Source organism: Nuphar pumila, chromosome 17 (genome assembly GCF_984573655.1).
Source record: "Nuphar pumila chromosome 17, dmNupPumi1.hap1.1, whole genome shotgun sequence".
Classification (NCBI taxonomy): domain Eukaryota; kingdom Viridiplantae; phylum Streptophyta; class Magnoliopsida; order Nymphaeales; family Nymphaeaceae; genus Nuphar; species Nuphar pumila.
The window spans coordinates 7844523-7864332 of NC_143265.1; the positions used below are offsets into that span (position 1 = coordinate 7844523).

The following is a 19810-nucleotide window of genomic DNA, read 5'->3' on the forward strand; positions in this document are numbered from 1 at the left end:
ACGGTTTGCAGACATTTTGTCCTATAATGAAAAAGATATTATCATCATCAGTTAAAAGAGAATTTTAATAATGCTATGATAAAAAATATCTAATTTATTCATTAATTCTTGTTTGGTGATTGTTTGTGAGTAATTTTTTGTTTCAATTAATGCATAAATTTTTGTGTGCAACACCATCGCATCATATTTAAACACATCATGAGGATATTTAGAAATATGAAATCACATTCCATAAAATGATACATTCATTTGATGCATGTTTTCATGATACAATTTCATATGGAAGGCATAATCAAATGAAAAATAACTTTATGCAAGCATGGATACAGACACATCAAACATTGCAATACATTCAAATCATTCATATCAAAACAATATCATGCATATAACCTGCAGCAAACACACTCCAATATCCTGCTAACTACTACCATGCCTAGCATGGAATCTGTACTCCAAAAATAAGAACACTTCTATTTTCATATATTAAAATCATGCTCAGCATAGTCTCCAAACTCCATCAAAGCAGTCTTAGATATCCACAACTAAGTGAGTGTGTGAACAAAAAAGTGTTGCATCCAATAAATTAAATAACATATGATGCGCTTGCATCACTTACTCATCGCGGGTATTTACCCGATTTGAATTGTTTTTGCCTTTGCATTTTTTTTTTATTTCTTTTTGCATTGCTTTTTTAGCCATATGTGATGCTTAGCACTAAGCATCGCGCAATTAGCTTAGCAACATACCTGCGAAGCACATATATACAAAATAATATAGGGAGGAGGCTCGACCCCTCCCTGGCGAAAAAAAAGGGAGGGGGCTCGGCCCCTCTCTCTCATCCCGTATGACAGGGAGACAAAAAGGGGGCTCGCTCCCTCCTGGCGAAAAAAAAATGGAGGGGGCTCGAGCCTTCCCTCTCATCCTGTAAGACAGGAAAAAAAAAACAAAACAAAACAGGGAGGGGGCTCGGTCCCTCCCTCTCATCCCGTAAGACAGGGAGGGGCTTGGCCCCTCCCTGGTGAAAAAAAAATAGGGGAGGGGGCCGAGCCCCTCCCTTGCATTCCGTAAGACAGGGAGGGGGCTCAACCCCTCTCTGGAAAAAAAATAAACAGGGAGAGGGCTCGGCCCGCCCCTGGCAGAAAACAAAAAAAAAGGGAGGGGGGCGAGCCCCTCTCGGACATCCCGCAAGACATGGAGGGGGCTCGACCCCTCTCTGGCAGAAAAAAAAGGGGAGGAGGTCGAGCCCCTCTTGGGCATCCTGTAAGACAGGGAGGGGGCTCGGCCCCTCCTTGGCAAAAAAAAAGTAAGGAGGGGGCTCGGCCCCTCCCTGAAAAAAAAAAGGGGGGAGGGGGTCGAGCCCCTCCCGTGCATCCCGTAAGACAAAGAGATAGGGAGGCTCGGCCCCTCCCTGGCGAAAAAGGAAATGGCTAGTAGGATCAGGAAAGAGACAAGGGAGTCGGGGGGTTACCTGAGCCAAAGGGGGAGGTCGGCAGACATTAGGCGACTGGCGTCATGCAAAGGGCATCGGGTGACAGGCATCGGGCGACGAGCGACGAAGATGGGCGACGGTCAAGTGGTGGCGGGCGGCGGGCCGGGGGGAGATGAGCGGCAGAGATGAAACACGGCGGACGACAGGCGACGGAGATGAAATAGAAAAGAGAAAGAAAGGGGTTCAAATTAGGAACTTATGAAAAAATTGGAGACGGATTAGCAACCAACAAATTTCATCGCTAGGTCGTCGCTACTTGGCGACGGGGTAGCGATAGAAAAGTTTTGCCGTTGATCCATCACTAAGTTGTGATGGAATAAATTTCCTCACTAATATGCCGCTAATTAAAGATGGATTACCGACAAAATATTTTTTATCGCTAATTTCGCAAATAAGTGAAATATTAGCGATGAATATCTTTCTCTCGCTAATCTGTTGCAAATTTGTGATGGATTTTTTCCATCGCTAATTAGCATTTTTCTTGTAGTGTTGGTCGATCTTCATGAGAGAGTCCAAATCACGATGATCTTGATCTTGATCACAACAACTTTGACGATGACCATAATGGCCTTGAGCTTGATGATCCATATCTTTAACACCACCCCTTAAACTCAACAGGCTAGAGAAAACATTGAGTTTGGATCGAAGAGTGAAAAATCGATCCCTAGAAAGAGGTTTGGTAAGAATATCAACAATATGTTCATTAGAGGGAATATGTTGTACGACAAGCTGCTTTTGTTGGATTCGATCCCTAACAAAAATCTACATCAATCTCTACATGTTTACTACATTGACGAAAAAGAGGATGTGCAATCATATAGGTGGCACTAGCATTATCACACCAGAGAATAAGAATTTATTGTAGAGTAATGCCAAGCTCTTGAAGAAGGAATTGTATCCAAATGAGCTCAGCAGCCGCATTAGCAAGAAGCCTATATTTTGCCTCTATACTGAACCGAGCAACAATTTGTTGCTTCTTAAAACTCCATGATAGTAGATTAGGGCCAAGATAAATAGTATAACCTCCATTTGAATTATGATCATCAGGATAGTTTGCCCAATCAACATCAGAAAATGCAGAGAGAGTGAACTTAGAAGAAGGACGAATAAGAAGTCCAAACTGTAGGGTCTGCTTGACATATCACAAAATTTGTTTAATTATAGACTAGTTGTCAATTGTAGGACAAGCCATGAACTGGCATAATTTATTAACAACAAAGGCTAGATTAGGACAAGATAAAGTAAGGTATTGAAGTGCCCCAACAATACTTCTATAGAGAGTTGGATCATGGAAAGAAGTCTCAAATGAACTGGCATAATTTATTAACAACAAAGGCTAGATTAGAACAAGATAAAGTAAGGTATTGAAGTGCCCCAACAATACTTCTATAGAGAGTTGGATCATGGAAAAAAGTCTCAAACCCATATAACACCTGAGAGGAAGCCAGGGCATATGGATGGGCTTAGTTCCAGCCATTGCAGCACTATACTTTTGCTAAGACAAAACTAGTCCTTGTAGTATTCTTAATAGCTTCATTGCCCAAAAAGAAATGAAGATCACCAAGATTTTAACTGTAAAAGACAATCTAAGGTTGGATATGGGAGTTTTAGTGAATTGTCCACAATTGTCGGTGATCAAAATATCATCCATATAAACTAACAAAAAGATCTATAACTTATTTTTCTTCAAAATAAACTGAGATGTATCAGTATGAGAACTGACAAATCCAATAGCTAATAAGGCATTACTGAGACGTTGGTACCATGCCCTAGGAGCTTGTTTTAAACCATAAAGAGCTTTTAGTAGATGGCATACATGGTTAGGATATCCGCTATCCTTGAATCCTGGAGGTTGTTCAATAAAAATAACTTCATGAAGGACACCATGAAGAAAAACATTCTAAACATTCAACTACTTTATGGGCCAATTATAGCTGGCTGCAATGGAAAAAATAGTTTTGATAGTAGTAGGTTTCAGTACAAGAGTAAAGGTTTCAAGATAATCAATTCCTTCCTCCTTATCATATCCCTTAGCAACTAAGTGAGCCTTATACCATTGCAAAGAACCATCAACCCTACATTTTATCTTAGAAACTCAGTTGTAACCAATAATGTGCTGAGTTAACTATGGTGGAACATGAATCCATATATTATTTTGAAGAGCATGAAATTCATTGGTCATAGCCTCATGCCACTTAGGATTTTGGTCAGCCTGACAAAAGGATCTAGGTTCAACATCTTGAGCTATTTGAGCTATAAGAGCAACAAAGAGAGGATACAAAGTTGACACATAAACTTTAGGGATATAGGTGGCATCTTGGGACCGTGTCACCATTGTGTGAGTTCTCAATGAGAGAGCCACACCAGACGATTTTGAAAAAGGTATAATATCAAAAGAAATTGGTGAGGGCAATGGATGAAGTGTTTAAACAAAATCGTGAGACTGAGGTACATGTGAAGTAGGTTCAAGTGAGGTTGGCACATGCATAGGAGGGCTAGACCTTGGGTCAAAAGAGGGTATTGGGCTAACAATGAAAAGAGGAGAGGTGATGGATATGGATAAACTAGGTTTAGGGTCAGGTATCCGAAACAAATATTATTGTTCATAAAAAATAGCATGTAACTATATTAAGATAATGGTATTCCTGGTGACTATTACAGTAACCCAAGAAAACATGTTTTTTTGTTTTAAAATCCAATTTATAGGTCTTATAAGGTCTAAGACATGAAAAGCATACACTTTCAAACACCTTTAAAATTTTGTAATTAGTCTTTTGTTTAAATAGAACTTCAAAGAGGGACTTATTTTCATTGACAGAAGAAGGTAATCGATCTATTAAAAACACGACTATAGAAAAGGCATATGACCTATATTTAATTGGTACAACTGCTTGACTCATCAAGCTCAATCTGGTATCAACAATATGACGATGCTTTTTTAGCAACCTCATTCTCTTCATATGTGTGTGGACATGATACCCTGTGAGTAATCCCACATTCTTTAAAGGAGTCTAGAACTTTATACTCACCACCTCCACCAATTTGTAAAACCTTTATTTTTTTTTCTAAACATTTTTTTAACTTTTGCCTTGAATAGGCAAAAAACACTAGCAACATCAGATTTATGAGCAAGCACATATGTCCATGTAAACTTAGAATAAGCATCAATGAAATGAACATAAAATCTATAACGATTTATATTAATGATTGGTGTAGGCCCCCAAACATTAGAATAAATAAGTTCAAGATATTCAGAAACTTTATGAAAAGAGGCAGAGAATGACAAAGCATGACGCTTTCTCTGTTGACATGCACTACAAACTTTATGCATACAACTATGATAATAAGATAAACCAAATTTGTGCACAACACTATGCACAACTCGAACCGTAGGGTATCCAAACGTTGATGCCATTGCTCTAGTGATTCTTTTTCTCCTACCAAAGCTATTGGTTGCTTCTTTCTATCTATTTTATCTTTATCTGATTGAGGTATATTTAACTGATAAAGTCCTTCAGTGCTCCTCCCTCAAATAATCTCTTTCTCTGATGTTGAATCCTTAACACAACAATATTTTGGATAAAATTCAAAATAAACATTATTATCTTTGACAAATTTGTTTACTGAAAGTAAATTTTTAGTAATATGAGGAACATGGAGAACATCTTTAAGAGTATATTTTGAATCATCCATAGTAAATTAAGAGGAACCAATATGGTGATTTTTTAAACCTATACCATCACTTATCTTAAGAGTGTCTTTTTTTTCATATGAAGAGTGCATGTAGATAGTATTCAGATCATGTGTCACATGACGAGAAGCACCAGAATAAGAATACCAATTTTCTTTATCCACTGAAGAAGTCATAGTTTAAGACTACTGGGCATTGTTGGTCGGATTCCTTTGAGGCTTCTGGGTAAATTGGAAACATCATTTAGCGGTTTGACCCAGTTTATCACAGTATTGACACATCACAGTGCCACAGTTCTTTACCATTAAAATCTGACCGACCTTGATTCCTACCTCTGAATCATCCCCTACTTCTCTCTTGTCCAAAGGCTCTATTGTTCTAAAAAGATCTATTCTAATCATTGGAGCAAGGTTGGCAAAAGAACCAGAGATTACATCATCATGATCAACACCAAGAGATTATGCTTCTTCAACCAGTAGGAGGCTACGAAGCTCATCAATGGTGAGCTGTTCTTTTTGAGTGGATATGGATGTTTTAAAGAAAGCATATTCATATGAAAGACCTCTTAATAAGTGCAGTACCATATCTTCTTCACTCACATGTCGTGACACAACATCTAGTTGGTGAAAAAATATTTTGGTTCTTTGAAAATACTCATTTATTGATTTGGATCATTTCTTTAGATTATGCGGTTGCTCTTTTAATGGTAAAATCTTAGAACTGACACTATGCAACATATGAGTTTTTAAGAGAGTTTCACATATCAAAGGATGATCTAAGGCCCACGACTTGGGCATGCATATGTTTTGACAGGAAAGCGATAATCCAACTAAGGAGAAGCCGGTCATGTCTCAACCAAGTTAAGAAATCAGGATTAGCAATTTGAATTTTTTCATCACCGGATAAAATATATTTGTCATGACACTTTTTGGATCCATCAATAAAGCCATAGCGGTCATAAGATAACAACAGAGGAGTAAACTGAGATTCCTACAATAGAAAATTATCTATTGTTAATTTGGTGCTCAAAAAGTGTTGAAGACTTGCTGGAGCTGGTAAAACATGCAAAGAAACTAAACCTATATGTGAGTCAGGAGAAGATGTTTAAGAGGCCATTAAGGTATCAATATAATACAATACTGAAGAGACACATGATTTTCACACGCCTGCTCTGATACCATAAATGAGCTAAACAAGCTTAATAAAGAATATGCAAAAAAAAGTAAAAGGTTCACACAAGAATGTAAAGTGGTTTAGTAAGATCCAACTATGTCCACAAAGAAACCTCTCACTGACACTGTTATGATACCATTGTGTAGATCTTTATGTATATGTTAGTATACAAGGCACAAAGGACGTCCGCTTCCATGCAACGGATAACGCTCATCCAAAGGTTGTTTACATAAAATATAACTCATACACATTAAAATATATTTATTATCCATGGTTAGAAAGTCTTGCTACTACAACTCTTCTTAGGAAACGTCATATAAATAGAGAGACCAGATTCTGTTGGACTTATTGATTACCAGATTCTGTTGGACTCTTCTTAAGAATTCGGGAGAGCCCAAATCACCCTGAGTCAATCAAATTTGTTGGTAAATCTTTATGAGAGAGTTCAAATCACGATTATCTTAATCTTGATCACAACATGGGTGATGATCACAACGACGTTGATGATCTTGATCACAACGGTCTTGAGTTCGATGATCTGTATTTTTATAATATATATAAAAGTTGTAACGAGAACAAAACAAAACAAAAAAAAAGGAGAGGGTGGTGTATGTTCCCCCCGGATGATTCACTGAATCCCACGTCTGTGTTTGGGGCTTTTAATGAGCACCACGTATACAAGCACATGGGGCTCGTATTTCCGTGTATGTTGACATAACTTTGCATCGGACTCTGGTGTTGTTGCAAAGACTTAAGTACCTTTTTCTTGCTATTCTTCTCATAAAGTGATGGTTTGAGAAAATGACAAAAATGCCCTTCATTCAAAAAAGAAAAAAACAACAGTTCAAAAAAAGGACAAACATGTCCTCCATCCAAAAAGTCGAGGATGATGTTGACTCTTCAAAGTCTTCTTCTTTCTTCGTTCAAAAAAAGGACAAACATGTCCTCCGTTGAGAAAGTCGAGGATGATGTTGACCCTTCAAAGTCTTCTTCTTTCTTCATTCAAAAAAAAGACAAACATGTCCTCCATCCAGAAAGTCGAGGATGACGTTGACTCTTCAAAGTTTTCTTCTTCTTTCTCCGTTAAACACTGTAAAACCCTCTCTCTCTCTCTCTCTAGAGGAGAAATCAAGGGAGGCAAAGAGTTCTCCCTGGAGAAGGCCATGAACATCAACCCTCTCACTCACTCTCCCTTCTCTCTCTACTTCTGTGCACATCCAACAGACGATCCTACATTGCTCCATCAAATACCGATTGACCTGCATACTTACTGTAGCATTGTTCAACTTGAAGAGTTGTGGAGTCTGATTCAGAGTTTTTACCCTTACAGAAGGGGGGTCTGAGGGCTCCTCCCAGCGTGGGTAGCATCATTCAACTTGATGAGTTGTGGAGCCTGATTTAGAGTTTTTGCCCTTACAGGAGGGGGGTCCGAGGGCTCCCCCCTGGCGCGGATCCCGCTGCGCGGTCAGCGGGCGGGGGGCAGCGCCCTCCGGACCAAATTTTTTGGGGGCCTTCCAACAGCGATTTGTAGTGTTATCGGGCTTTCCTACAGCGATTTGTAGTATTTTCGGGTCTTCCGCAAATCGCTATAGCGATTTGTAGTGTCTACCGCAAATCACTATAGCGATTTGTAGTATCTTCCGCAAATCGCTATAGCAATTTGTAGTGTCTTCCGCAAATCGCTATAGCGATTTGTAGTGTTATTCAGTAAGCAAATCGTTGTAAATCGCTACCCGAATTAGGACCAACTTGTCAGGGTCATATCTCCCTAACCGAAGGTCATGTTCCAAATCCGTAAAAAATGGTGTCTTCGTTATTGAGTCTAGTTTATTTTTTTAAATTTTCAATGATTTCTATTGACATTTCATTCTCCATTTTAAATAAAAATCAGACCCCTGTTATTCTGTGTTATTTGAGTTGCACAACACCATTCTCGCTTGACATCCACATCTTGATTCTGGCATGCTCCTTGTTAGATTTTTCATTGATTTCTTTCAACCTTGCTTGGAACAAAAATTTGTATTTCTCACCACGATACTCTGTGCATTTTTTGACTGCAACACCTAGAACCCGTGCCGAGAAGAGCCCCCGGACCCCCCTCTTGTAAGGGCAAAAACTCTAAATCAGGCTCCACAATGAATCAAGTTGAACGATGCTACCCACGCTGGGTGGAGCCCTCAAACCCTTCTCCTATAAGAGCAAAAACTCTAAATCAAGCTCCACAACGAATCAAGTTGAACGATGCTATCCACGCTGGGAGAAGCCCCCAAACCCTCCTCCTATAAGGGCAAAAACTCTGAATCATACTCCACAACTCATTAGGTTGAATGATGCTACCCACGCTGGGAGGAGCCCTCAGACCCCCCTTTTGTAAGGGTAAAAACTCTGAATCAGACTCCACAACTCTTCAAGTTGAATGATGCTACCCACACTGAGAGGAGCCCTCAGACCCCCCTTTCTGTAAGGGTAAAAACTCTGAATCAGACTCCACAACTCTTCAAGTTGAATGATGCTACCCACGTTGGGAGGAGCCCCCAGACCCCTCTCCTGTAAGGGTAAAAACTCTGAATCAGGATCTACAACTCATTTAGTTGAATGATGCTACCCACGCTGGGAGGAGCCTCCAAACCCTCCTCCTGTAAGGGTAAAAACTCTGAATCAGGCTTCACAACAGTCAATGCGCAGGTCAGTCGGTGCTTGATGGAGCAATGTAGGATCTTCTGTTGGATGTGCACAGAAGCAAAAAGAGAAGGGAGAGAGTTGATGTTCATGGCCTCCTCCATGGAAGATTTCTTTCTCGGATAATCCTGCAGTGCAGGGACTGGGTCTTAAATAATCATCTTCGGGGCACTTAAGTCTTTACAACCACTCATTTTTAAGAATCGTTAGTTTTTTTGACACCAATGAAGGAGAGGGTACTTAAGTCTTTGCAATCGCATCAAACTCCAACGCTAATTAATGCTGACAAACATGGGAATACGAGACGCACATGCTTACATACGTGGTGCTCTTTGAGACCTCCGAACATGAGATGTAGCTAACTATGTTGTTGGGGGAACATATAACCTGCTTGGGCCAAACCAAAAAAAGTGGTAGTGGGGATGATGATAATAAAAGCAGTATAGACAGAAGTGCAAATGATGATAGGACTTTAGATAAGGTGTAATCACGTTACATACTTTTAGTGACAGGCTGTGAGCCAAAGATGGCAATATGATTTCACTAGGTCAGCCTATGATGATAGGTAGTGACGCTAAGGTGCTAGTGAGATAATGTAGAGAGAGAGAGAGAGAAAGAGATTCTTTTATTATTACATGAGTGGATAGGGAGCGATAATAAAACATAAATTTGACAGTAGGTTGAACGGTTTAAGATGCTTAAGCGCTTTTGATTGCGTCGTGGGAGACGCCGCTGACGCACCCACAATCAAACTGCGGACGCGCGTTTGCGGTGTTCCGTGCGTGCATCCGTGGGATGGCAAGACACAAATTTTTTGTATTCACCCCCAGGAACGGTGGGATGGGACAATTTTTAAAAAATAAAAAAATCTGTTCGAAACAAACTGGACAGTGTTTCCTGAACAGGACAACTGTCCTGTCTGTCCTGAGCAAGATATTCTGTCCTAACCTGGAGAGGGAATCAAACAGGCCTTAAGTTTTATCAAGAACGCTTTTTGGTGTGACCGAAAAACAAAAGTGCTTTCTTTATTATCCGCTAAAAAAATAGGTTTTGTTAGTTTCTCCAATAAAAAAAAATATACGAAATGGGCGGACGTCAAATCGTCTGTCTGTCACATTCCTCACCGTCCGTTTTTGTCTGTCTGCCACGGGCCCCACAGCAACCAAACTCTATTTTAAAACTTTAATATCATATTTTTAACGCGTGAAAATGGCAGGCGGCGCCAAAGCGGCTGGAAAGGTTAGGACAGGGAAGTCCTCCTCCTGCAAATGTAGCGGTTGGAGGCCGTCCCCACCGAAATCCAAATCGCCCTGCGGCCTGGTTGGCGAGTCTCTCCCTCGCTATCTCAATCCTTATCCACAGCCCAACCGTCCGCTTTTTCTCTTCTGTCCCCACCTCTAAATTTGGCGCCAGAATAAGCAGAACCTCTGGTTCTCAGCGTATCATCAGTTGGACCCTCTTCTTTTTTTTTCCCTGTTGGGGTTGCTGATTCATGGTTCCCATCGTTGAGGCAATGGTCGCGGGTGGGTTCCTTGGGGAGCTCTTCTCCTTCTTGGTGCCGTTTTGGGCTGCGGTTTTGTTGGGGCTCTTGTTGGGGTGGGCCTGGAAGCCCAAGTGGGCGGAGATGGTGGTGATTGGTGGTGGGGGGGGTCAGAGTTTGGGGAAGGCCATTGAGAAGCACCTGGGGTTTGGTTTTAGCTCCTTGCCGAGCTTAGATTCTTTGAAAGTTCAGTGCCAGAGTCGCATTTCGTGGATTTCGGACGATAGGCCGGAGATAGAGGGACCGGAGGCCGTCGTTTGCAGGTACTTTTCTTGTTTCTGACGTGGTTGGTTCTTGTGTTCTGGGTTTTGAATTGCCCAAATGGGGTTTCCTTGTAATTTTGGATTTTTGGAGCATTTGGGGTCATTTGGAGTTCGGGTGTTCTTTATTGTTTCAATTGGTAAATGGGTTTAATTTTGTTAAATTTTTGTTGAGTTTTGATGGTTTTCGACATCGACTCTCTGTGAAATATAGTCCAGCACTAATGAAGAGATACCGATCGGTTGTAAATGCTAACGATTTCGAGCATTTGCGGCGGCTGGTTGACGAGACGGACGGAGGTCCTGTCTGGCATCAGATGATGGACCGGAGGACTCCGACTATGAGCTATCGGGCATGGCGGAGGGATCCTGAGGTAGGCTCTATTGATTGGCTTTCAATTACTGAAAATTGCGGGTTCTACTCTGAGTAAATGGGGTTAGATTTTTTCTGTTTTGGCTTAAAATTTAGACTGGACCTCCTCAATATCGTAGCCGGACAGTTTACGAGGATGCTACGCCGGAGTTAGTGAGGGATTTCTTCTGGGATGATGAGTTTAGAAGGAAGTGGGACAATATGCTCATACATTCTGCGACGTTGGAAGAGTGCCAGAACACGGGAACTATGATTGTTCACTGGGTTAGGAAGGTACACCATATCCTTGGGATGTAATTGTATCCCTTCTTGTTCGTGATGGTGTTTAATTAAACTTATGTGCTTTCCTATTGATTACATATGTTGGCAGTTCCCCTTTTTCTGTAGCGACCGAGAATACACGATAGGCCGCCGAATATGGCAATCAGGAAGATCGTATTACTGTGTGACAAAGGTATGGAAACAAACTCCAAGACTCTGTATAATATCGCTGGAGGAGTTTACATATTTTACGCCTTGATTACATTTATTCTGAACGATCAATTAGGTTTCGCTGGTCATAGCATTGTCGTGGAATATTGATTTGCTCATCGTATTGGATACTTTCATGCAATGCGCACCTCTGTCTGTGATTAATTTTTTATTATAATAAAATATAATAATTAGTTCATAACTTTTGTGTTGTGAATCGATCCCAAGTTGAAGTAAGAATCAAATATTAGTGATAAAATCATTCACTCTAGAGTACTAAGCTGGGAGAGAAATGACTGATCGAAAGAGAATAAGGATAGAGTCCCATTCCACCTGTCAATGCCGACAACAATGCAATTTGTAGGAGAAAATTTGGTCTTTATAAATCGTGAGGGTTAGAGCCCCTCTATCCCAAATAAATTCCTAGTTTACGACCCAAGTGTTTATCTTCTTTTTTCGCCAGCTGTTACAAATCAGATATGATATGTTTATCATTACTTGACTCTTTGACAAATGGATGCTAGCAGTTTCTCTCTTACTCCAGACAGCTAAATGCAGTATATGTCCAAATGAACATAACATATATATTTACATTATTTATAAACAAGGATATACAAGGAATCCCGTAACATCAATGTCCTCTACTTTGTTGAAAAAACTAACTCTAGAAAGTTACTATGAGCAGTACACATGTTTTGGCATCTTTGGTGGCAATTACTGTATGAACTATTTGTTACACGCCTGCCACCTAAGTTTTTGAGTCAGCATATGGATCACCATGAGCAGGTCTCAAGTGAAGATTGATTAATATAACAAGGTCAATATCATTTGTTTTCTTTGAAAAGCAATGTCACTGATTGATAGTCAGATCTCTGTTATAGACTGAAGATTGTTTGTTGGAGAAGGTTTGTGTTCTTTTCTCTTTGTTGCATGTGCTTTGTAGTCCATCACTTTCCATGTAATCAAGATCTGCAGTGAGATGGAACTCAGAAATAACATGAGACAGCTTCAACTTTTTCCTTTATTAAGACAGCTGAAGACAGTTCATTTAGAAAGATAATTTTATGGAATTCAATATGTTTATTTACTTAAATCACTTTACATTGTCCTTTGTGGGAAAAAAGTAAGGAGAATATGCATCTCCATTGATTAGGTGGTGAATGTTCTTTTGATGGTTGTCTTTCTGCTCAGAAAATTCTAGTCAACCAATCTGGAAGAGTAGATAAAAATTGATTGTTGTGGCCGCATCTTGATGTAGTGGGAACAAACAGCAGCATGCATGTCATTTATTTGCCTTAGAAGGACGTGCCTTCCTCATGCCAGTATATATTATGAAGAGGTAGATTGAATAATTTTTAGATGGAGAGTAATGTAGATGGTCAATCAAGATGGATAATTTTTTACTAAACAGGGAAAAATTTTTAAGCACCTTGTGACTGCGTAGAAAATGGAAAAGGGTACTCATCCATGTTTTTTCTTTGGGATAAACTAAATCCATTGGGAAGTCATGGTTTTATGTTTCTCACTTGGTTGTTGCAGACTGTTTGGCTCTTACACTTGTACGAAACGTTCCTTGAATTTCTGTCCTACTAGGGTTGGGTGTATTTATTAGCTGCAAATTGTTGGGTATTACATGCTTCTTATCTATTGTGCATATGTATATTTAATTAGTAGATAATAGTGGGCCCTCCTGTAGGTTATGCACTATGTTACTGGGATACAGGTGCGGGTACAGGTACAGGTACAGCACGTACAACATGACAATTCCAAAAAATGTGGGTACGGGGACACAGCTATATATATATATATCAATTAAATACAAAATAAACTGAATATAATATATGTTACATAGGTGCGGGTGCGGCGATGCGGCACTTTAGAAAAAACTTGGGTTCGGGGGTATATATATATATATTAATCTATATAGTTTTTTAATATTTTAATATATATATATATATATATATAAAACTTATCCATAAAGCAAGCTCCCAATGAAGAAATGTGTTTTTCACCAGAAATAATAAAAATCAGGATCCAAATTCAAATGAAAAAATCATACTGAATCAGTATCTGATTAGTTAATCGGGTATGTAACCTAATCTGGTTACCAGTGGATTCAGCGATTCAAAAATAAAATAATTGCTTGAAATTAGAGCAAACCTCTCTCCATTTAATGCAGAAATCCATTCCAATGCAGTTTTATTTATTTTTATTAATGCATTTATGACAAAACTATGTAAAAAGTATAAAAGAATGTACATGGCTCAACTTTTTATGACAAAGTTGTGTAAAAACAATAAAAGAACATACATGGCTGAGAGCATTTAATGCACAACATTTTTGGCTGACGCTGGGACATAACTTTGAATATTTTTAAAGTGAAGTATCTTTTATGACTCTATAAAAAGTATAAAATAATGTATATGGCTCAGCTTTTTATGACAAAACTTTGTAAAAATAGTAAAAGAATGTACGTGGTTCAAGACATTTAATGCACAATGTTTCAAAAACTTTGTAAAATATGTGGCTGCCGTTGTTTTTTTTTATATTTTTAAATAATCCTGTGCGCGGGTTGACTGCGCTCAGAGTCACGTTGACCGTATCGGATACCACACCTGCACCCGCGTTGCATCAAGTCGACCCAGGTGAGGCGGCCTGTATGCAGAGCCTCTGTGACATAAAATATAATCTAAATTTTTATGCTATATTTAAAATATATTATATACTGAAAATATAAAGTTATGAACTAAAAAATATAATTATAAATTAAATACAAACTTGTATGTATGGAGGGTAAAATGGCATGTCCAGGTGTCAATTTGTGTAGACACGGGGATATGCGTGTCGACACGGGTATGGAGGGCAAAATGGAGTGTCCTGTTACCATAGGTTATGCAGGATGCTGGGTTACTTGTGTTGGCATCAGGCCTCTTTCCTTATTTTGTGTTTGAGGTTTTAATAGAGTTCTTGATTATATTGATATCTATAGGGTACATGGAACAAGGACTTGGATGAAAAATGTACCCCTTTGCAGATGTCAAATAGTCAACCTCGTTTTTCGTCTTTCTTTTTTTCATCTGCAGTTTCGTTTGGATGCAAGCACCATTATGGACTGTTTCTTACTATTGTTTATTGATGTTTGATGTTGAAAACTGAAACTATTAGCAAATGTTTTACTTGGACTTGTATGTCATCATTATCAAGTGTAAATATGAAATATTTCCTACTTATTTTATGAAAATTAGGCCTATGAACAATAGTGAAACTTTCAGTCGCTTCCACTGCTCTTTAATTCATTAATCAGGTGAGAGTAATTAGTAAAATGAAAAATCAATTAAGTTGTGTAACTTTGGACTTTGACATCATAGTTTTTTTCCATTCTTCTTGTTTGAAGTTTCTTTGTTTCTGTTGTTATTTTCTCACCTACTGCAATGGGCCTGGTTGGATTTTAACACTGCCTTTCCACTATCACCTATGAACCTGATGCTGATTATGTTTTTTAGCGTTGATATCACGTTCATTTTTTTGGATAATGCTGGTCATGCTATATGTAGATTGATCTTTTTCTTTCTATTGTTATTTATGTATTTTTGAAGCATAACGTGCATATACCTTTTGCAATTGTTAAGCACACTTTTCACCTGTTGGTCTCAATATTGAATCTCATGGTTGCCTTAGGGGGATAATCATGTGTTTCTCTTGTTTCCAATATCGATTACATGTTCTATCAATTTTGTGTGCCATAAACTTGATATTTGCAGCTGTCAGCCAAGTTGCTATCAATTCATTCACAGTTGTGCAAATTTTTGTTTTTAAAGAGAACTAGTAAATATTTAATGGTGCTTTATTTGTCTCAAGGGATTGGATATATATCATATATGATGCATTTTCTGCTCTTGAATTTATTTAATCTTCAGTTTTTCTTTTGTATTATTTGCTAAAAATGTGATGCGTCTTAATGTTTCAGGGAGTAGCATACCCCTCCTTACCAAGGCATAACAAACCAAGACGAGTCGATTTGTATTATTCAAGCTGGTTTTTACGAGCAGGTACACTAGTTACTTCCCTTTCTTTTTTGCTCCTTAACCACCAATAATTTTATGGCATACCATTTATGTGATTTTGAACTCCGGCCATAATGCCGTAATGACACACAAAACAGTGGAATCTAGGAGAGGGGACGGACAATTAACTGCCTGTGAAGTGCTTCTCTTTCATCATGAAGACATGGGCATCCCATGGGAAATTGCCAAACTTGGTGTTCGTCAGGGGATGTGGGGTGCTGTCAAAAAGATTGAACCAGGCCTCCGCACTTATCAGGCTGCAAGGAAGGCAGAAGGACCACTCTCACGATGTGCGGCAATGGCTCAGATTAATACCAAAGTTGATGCAGATTACTTGAGGTCGATGGAATTGATGGATTTGTCAGAATCAGATGGAGCAACTCCTAAAAGACCATGGGGAAAAAATATACCCAAATATTTGGTTGTTGGTGGTGCTGTGGCTCTTGCATGCAGCCTCGACAGAGGGCTCTTGACAAAGGCAGTAATCTTCGGAGTTGCGAGAAAGTTCTTGAAACTTGGCGGTGACAGTAAATCATAGGCCAATGCCATAGTCCGATATCAACAAGAGCTTCCATAACATATTTACATATCAAAAGAGGGAAAAGCAGAGGAACTTTGTGATCTACATGGAAGTTTGTCGCAGTCTGGCTTGATGCAAAAATATGAAGATTTGAGAAGGCGCTGCACCAGTTTTTGCTGTACCTATTAGAATCTACAGAAGCTTCTATGCCAGAAGCTATGGTGGAGCTTGTCTACTGTAATTGATAATTGAGCTCTTTTCTAGCCCTTTTTAGTAGCTTTGGGTTTGTGATCACCCCTACCTTTCAAGTAGTTAGCTGCAAGCGAGAAGGCTGGGCATTATGGAGTTTCAAACTTCATTGTCACTATAAAGTTCATTGGCAATAATCATAACATGCAATTCATTTCTTGTAAGGAACTCCTAACAGTTGTTATTCCTGTACTTTTACCACTTCATGCATTGTGGTCATAAATAACATGTGAATTCCATGTCACAAGGATACTCCAATTTAATCTCATATCGGCCCACAAAGGCTCTGCCTTCCTGGCTAGGGGCAACCAACCATGGTTTGAAACCCATGAGTGGTGTCCCTTGCCGTCAAAAGTGGCTGTACCCTTCAATGGGTAAAGGGACTTCAAGGGTTTTGCCAATGTGTGGTTGGTGATGAAAGTATATTTTTCTTGGCCTAGTAAATAATAGTAACATTTATCTCATGTCCTGTCTCCTTATATTATTCTAAATGAAAAATTACACAAAATTGGCATGACTCGTGTCCTTTTAGGTGTATTCAAGATATATCTCATGTGATTTTAGTTCATGCTTCAGAAAATTGCCAAACACCTGGATGATACATTACATGATCGATTAAATGGTGCATTCCCTGGTCAGTGTGCGCTAGGTTTGAATCTCACTGTGGGTTATCCTCTAGATTGCCTAACAAAAACAATTGTTGGTAGAAATGATCCAAAGAAACGAGTCTCAGGAAAGGTTTTCAAAGTACAGATGGGTGTTACTGTGTTTTTCAGGTCAGATGCCCTTTCAATTTTAACAATCGTTGCTTTGCATGACTTGATCAAGATCTGATTGCCAGTAGATCGCCACCATCGATCAGATTCTTTGTCACAACTGATCTCATCTTTGATTCGGCAAAGTGATCGAGGAGTGACGGTATAACGGAACCTTGCTAGGCTGATAAACAAGCCAAAGGAGCCACGCATGAAGTGTTCAAGCTTCGCTCATTCTTATGGTGCACGGAGCCATGTTTGATCTCATACTGAGCTCGAGCTGGCTTGTTTACAGAAAAAAATGCACTGCTTCAAGCTGGAAGTAATAGGATTACACATTGTTTCAGAGATGAAAGTAATAAGATTTTACATCTAAGGCTATTTCTTGCAAATCAAATATTCAATAATATATTCTACACAACACTATATGATGTGAAATACATCTAACAAGGTTACATGAGCCCATCCAAACTAAACACTTGTTCTTCATGTTCAATTTGTCAAACCTTCCGAAGGATATATTTATGAGCTGAGTCAAGAGTAGCTTGCTTGTTTCCCAGCCCTTAATCCTAAGTAACGGTTCTGGCCAAAAGAAGAGTGCACTAGCTGAGCTTTTTTTTAGCGCCAGAAAAAAATATTCTTCACTGGCGCAACCGGTAGATGTGCTAGTAAAATTCTTTTTTTTTTTCTGTACTTTTTCACTGGTGCTAAGTGTATTGGCGCACCTCTGTAACAAATATCGTGAAATTTATGAAAATCTCACGATAATATCGCAAGAAATTGCCTGAAAAATTAAAACGGCAATTTCTTGGGGGATTTTCAAAATATCGGGAGATTTATAAAAAAACATAAATACCACGACTTAAACGCGATATTTACATTTTAAACAGCTATTTATCACAAAAATTCATGTATTTTTATTTTTAAATATTTTTATTAATAGTTTCTTATTAAAATATTTTTTATATTTTAAAATTACATTTTTTATTACCGAGATTTTGCTGAAAAAATACAAGATTTATGAAAAAATTTCAATTTCTCGAGAGCTTTTGGCAAACCAGAATTTTGCCAAAAAAAATTTGTTTGTCGCTATGGCACAAACCTATAAATCATTTTATGTCAGCTCTAGGGGTATCAATGGGTCTAATCGGACCCAAGTGGAACCAGACTTGGACCTGATTTTTTAGTATGATATCGGGTCCAGACCTGGGTCTAATCAGGTCCACTATAAAAAAAAACCATACTCAGATCCGATAAGAACTACATGAACCAGACCTTGATCATACCCAGTAAAACCATATTTTTTTATAATTTTTACATTGAACAATTGCAGGTCTTAATCAAAACTCGGGTCTGGTATAAAATTTCATAAACTAAACTCGGGTCCATGTATTAATCAAACTTTCAGATCCGGACCCGGGTCTTAATCGAGTCTTCTTATTTATCACCATACCCTTACCCTATAGGGTTTGATTCGGGTCGAGTCCAGGTAAACCCGACCTGTTGACACCCCTTATTAGGCTCCAATATTTCTTACGTACAAAGCAACAGCGGGCCAGATGCTGTGTGTGGAGTTTTCACGAACCATTGGGTTCAGAGAAGCTATCCATGGGGATGCACATTATGGGTCAATCGTTGTCTTATTGGAACCCATGCTTTCACTGCAAATCTCTCTAGCTTAAAAGTATGTATTCAAATTAACAGATTGGGTAGGGCACCGCTGGGGAGCTCACTCGCTTGGCCAGCAGGGTGGCTGCGAAGGTGTTGAGATGAAGGCGACGGATTAAACCACACTGGTGCACGACTGTGTTTGTAGCTTTCGAAGGTAGGCCAGGTAATGGGTCCATTAAGTGGCCGGAATCTCGGCAAACAGGCATAAAAGGGTTCAGATCTGAAACATCTAAATACATAGGGATTTGGATCAGAATCAGACAAGGAATAGCCAAAAATTTTAAAACCTTTATCCTGGATCTGACACATTTGCATCCCTATTGGCGAGGGTTCCTCATCAAAAGAAAAAATAAATAAAGATTGGATATGGACAGATCATGCCAGATCTATAATCAAGTCTGAATTGCAGTCAATAAATCCAAAACTAGGTTTGGATCCAAATGATAACCAGTGAGGTAGAGTAGGGTTGAATCAGAATCAAGAATATTGTTACTTCAAACAAGTGACAAATCAGGATTTAAGGAAATGGAGATCTCAAGCCTAGAGGCACGTTCTTAAGATCGCTATTTTTAGAACTTCAATAGCCCCACTTCGGGAATTTTGAAGATACGAAAAGGGGTTTGTTACAACTGAGTTCCCAGGATACAACTAGGCTTGAACCTCAAGAGAATCACTGCTTCGCAATAACAGATGACATCTTCCACACTTGAACTCTGCAAGCCAAACCGAGAAGAAAGAAAGGAGAAAACTGGGAAGTCAGAAATTCAGGATGCCTCAAAAGATGAAAAACGAAGAGATTTATAGACTTTTAGTAAGGCCAAAACGTTTTGCGATAAATGAGATTAATGGCCATAAATTTGATGATTTGAAATTAG

At 39.0% G+C, this 19810-nt stretch overlaps 1 protein-coding gene across 1 annotated transcript; it reads left to right on the top strand.

The window, feature by feature from the left end:
- The first annotated feature begins 10436 nt into the window (after positions 1-10436).
- Positions 10437-16753, top strand: LOC149811533 (uncharacterized). Its single transcript, XM_089993966.1, has 6 exons — positions 10437-10835; positions 11047-11206; positions 11302-11478; positions 11576-11659; positions 15644-15725; positions 15839-16753. Exons 1-6 carry the CDS (start codon positions 10525-10527, stop codon positions 16276-16278), a joined length of 1254 nt encoding a protein of 417 aa, XP_089850092.1. The 5' UTR covers positions 10437-10524; the 3' UTR covers positions 16279-16753.
- The last annotated feature ends 3057 nt before the right edge of the window (positions 16754-19810 follow it).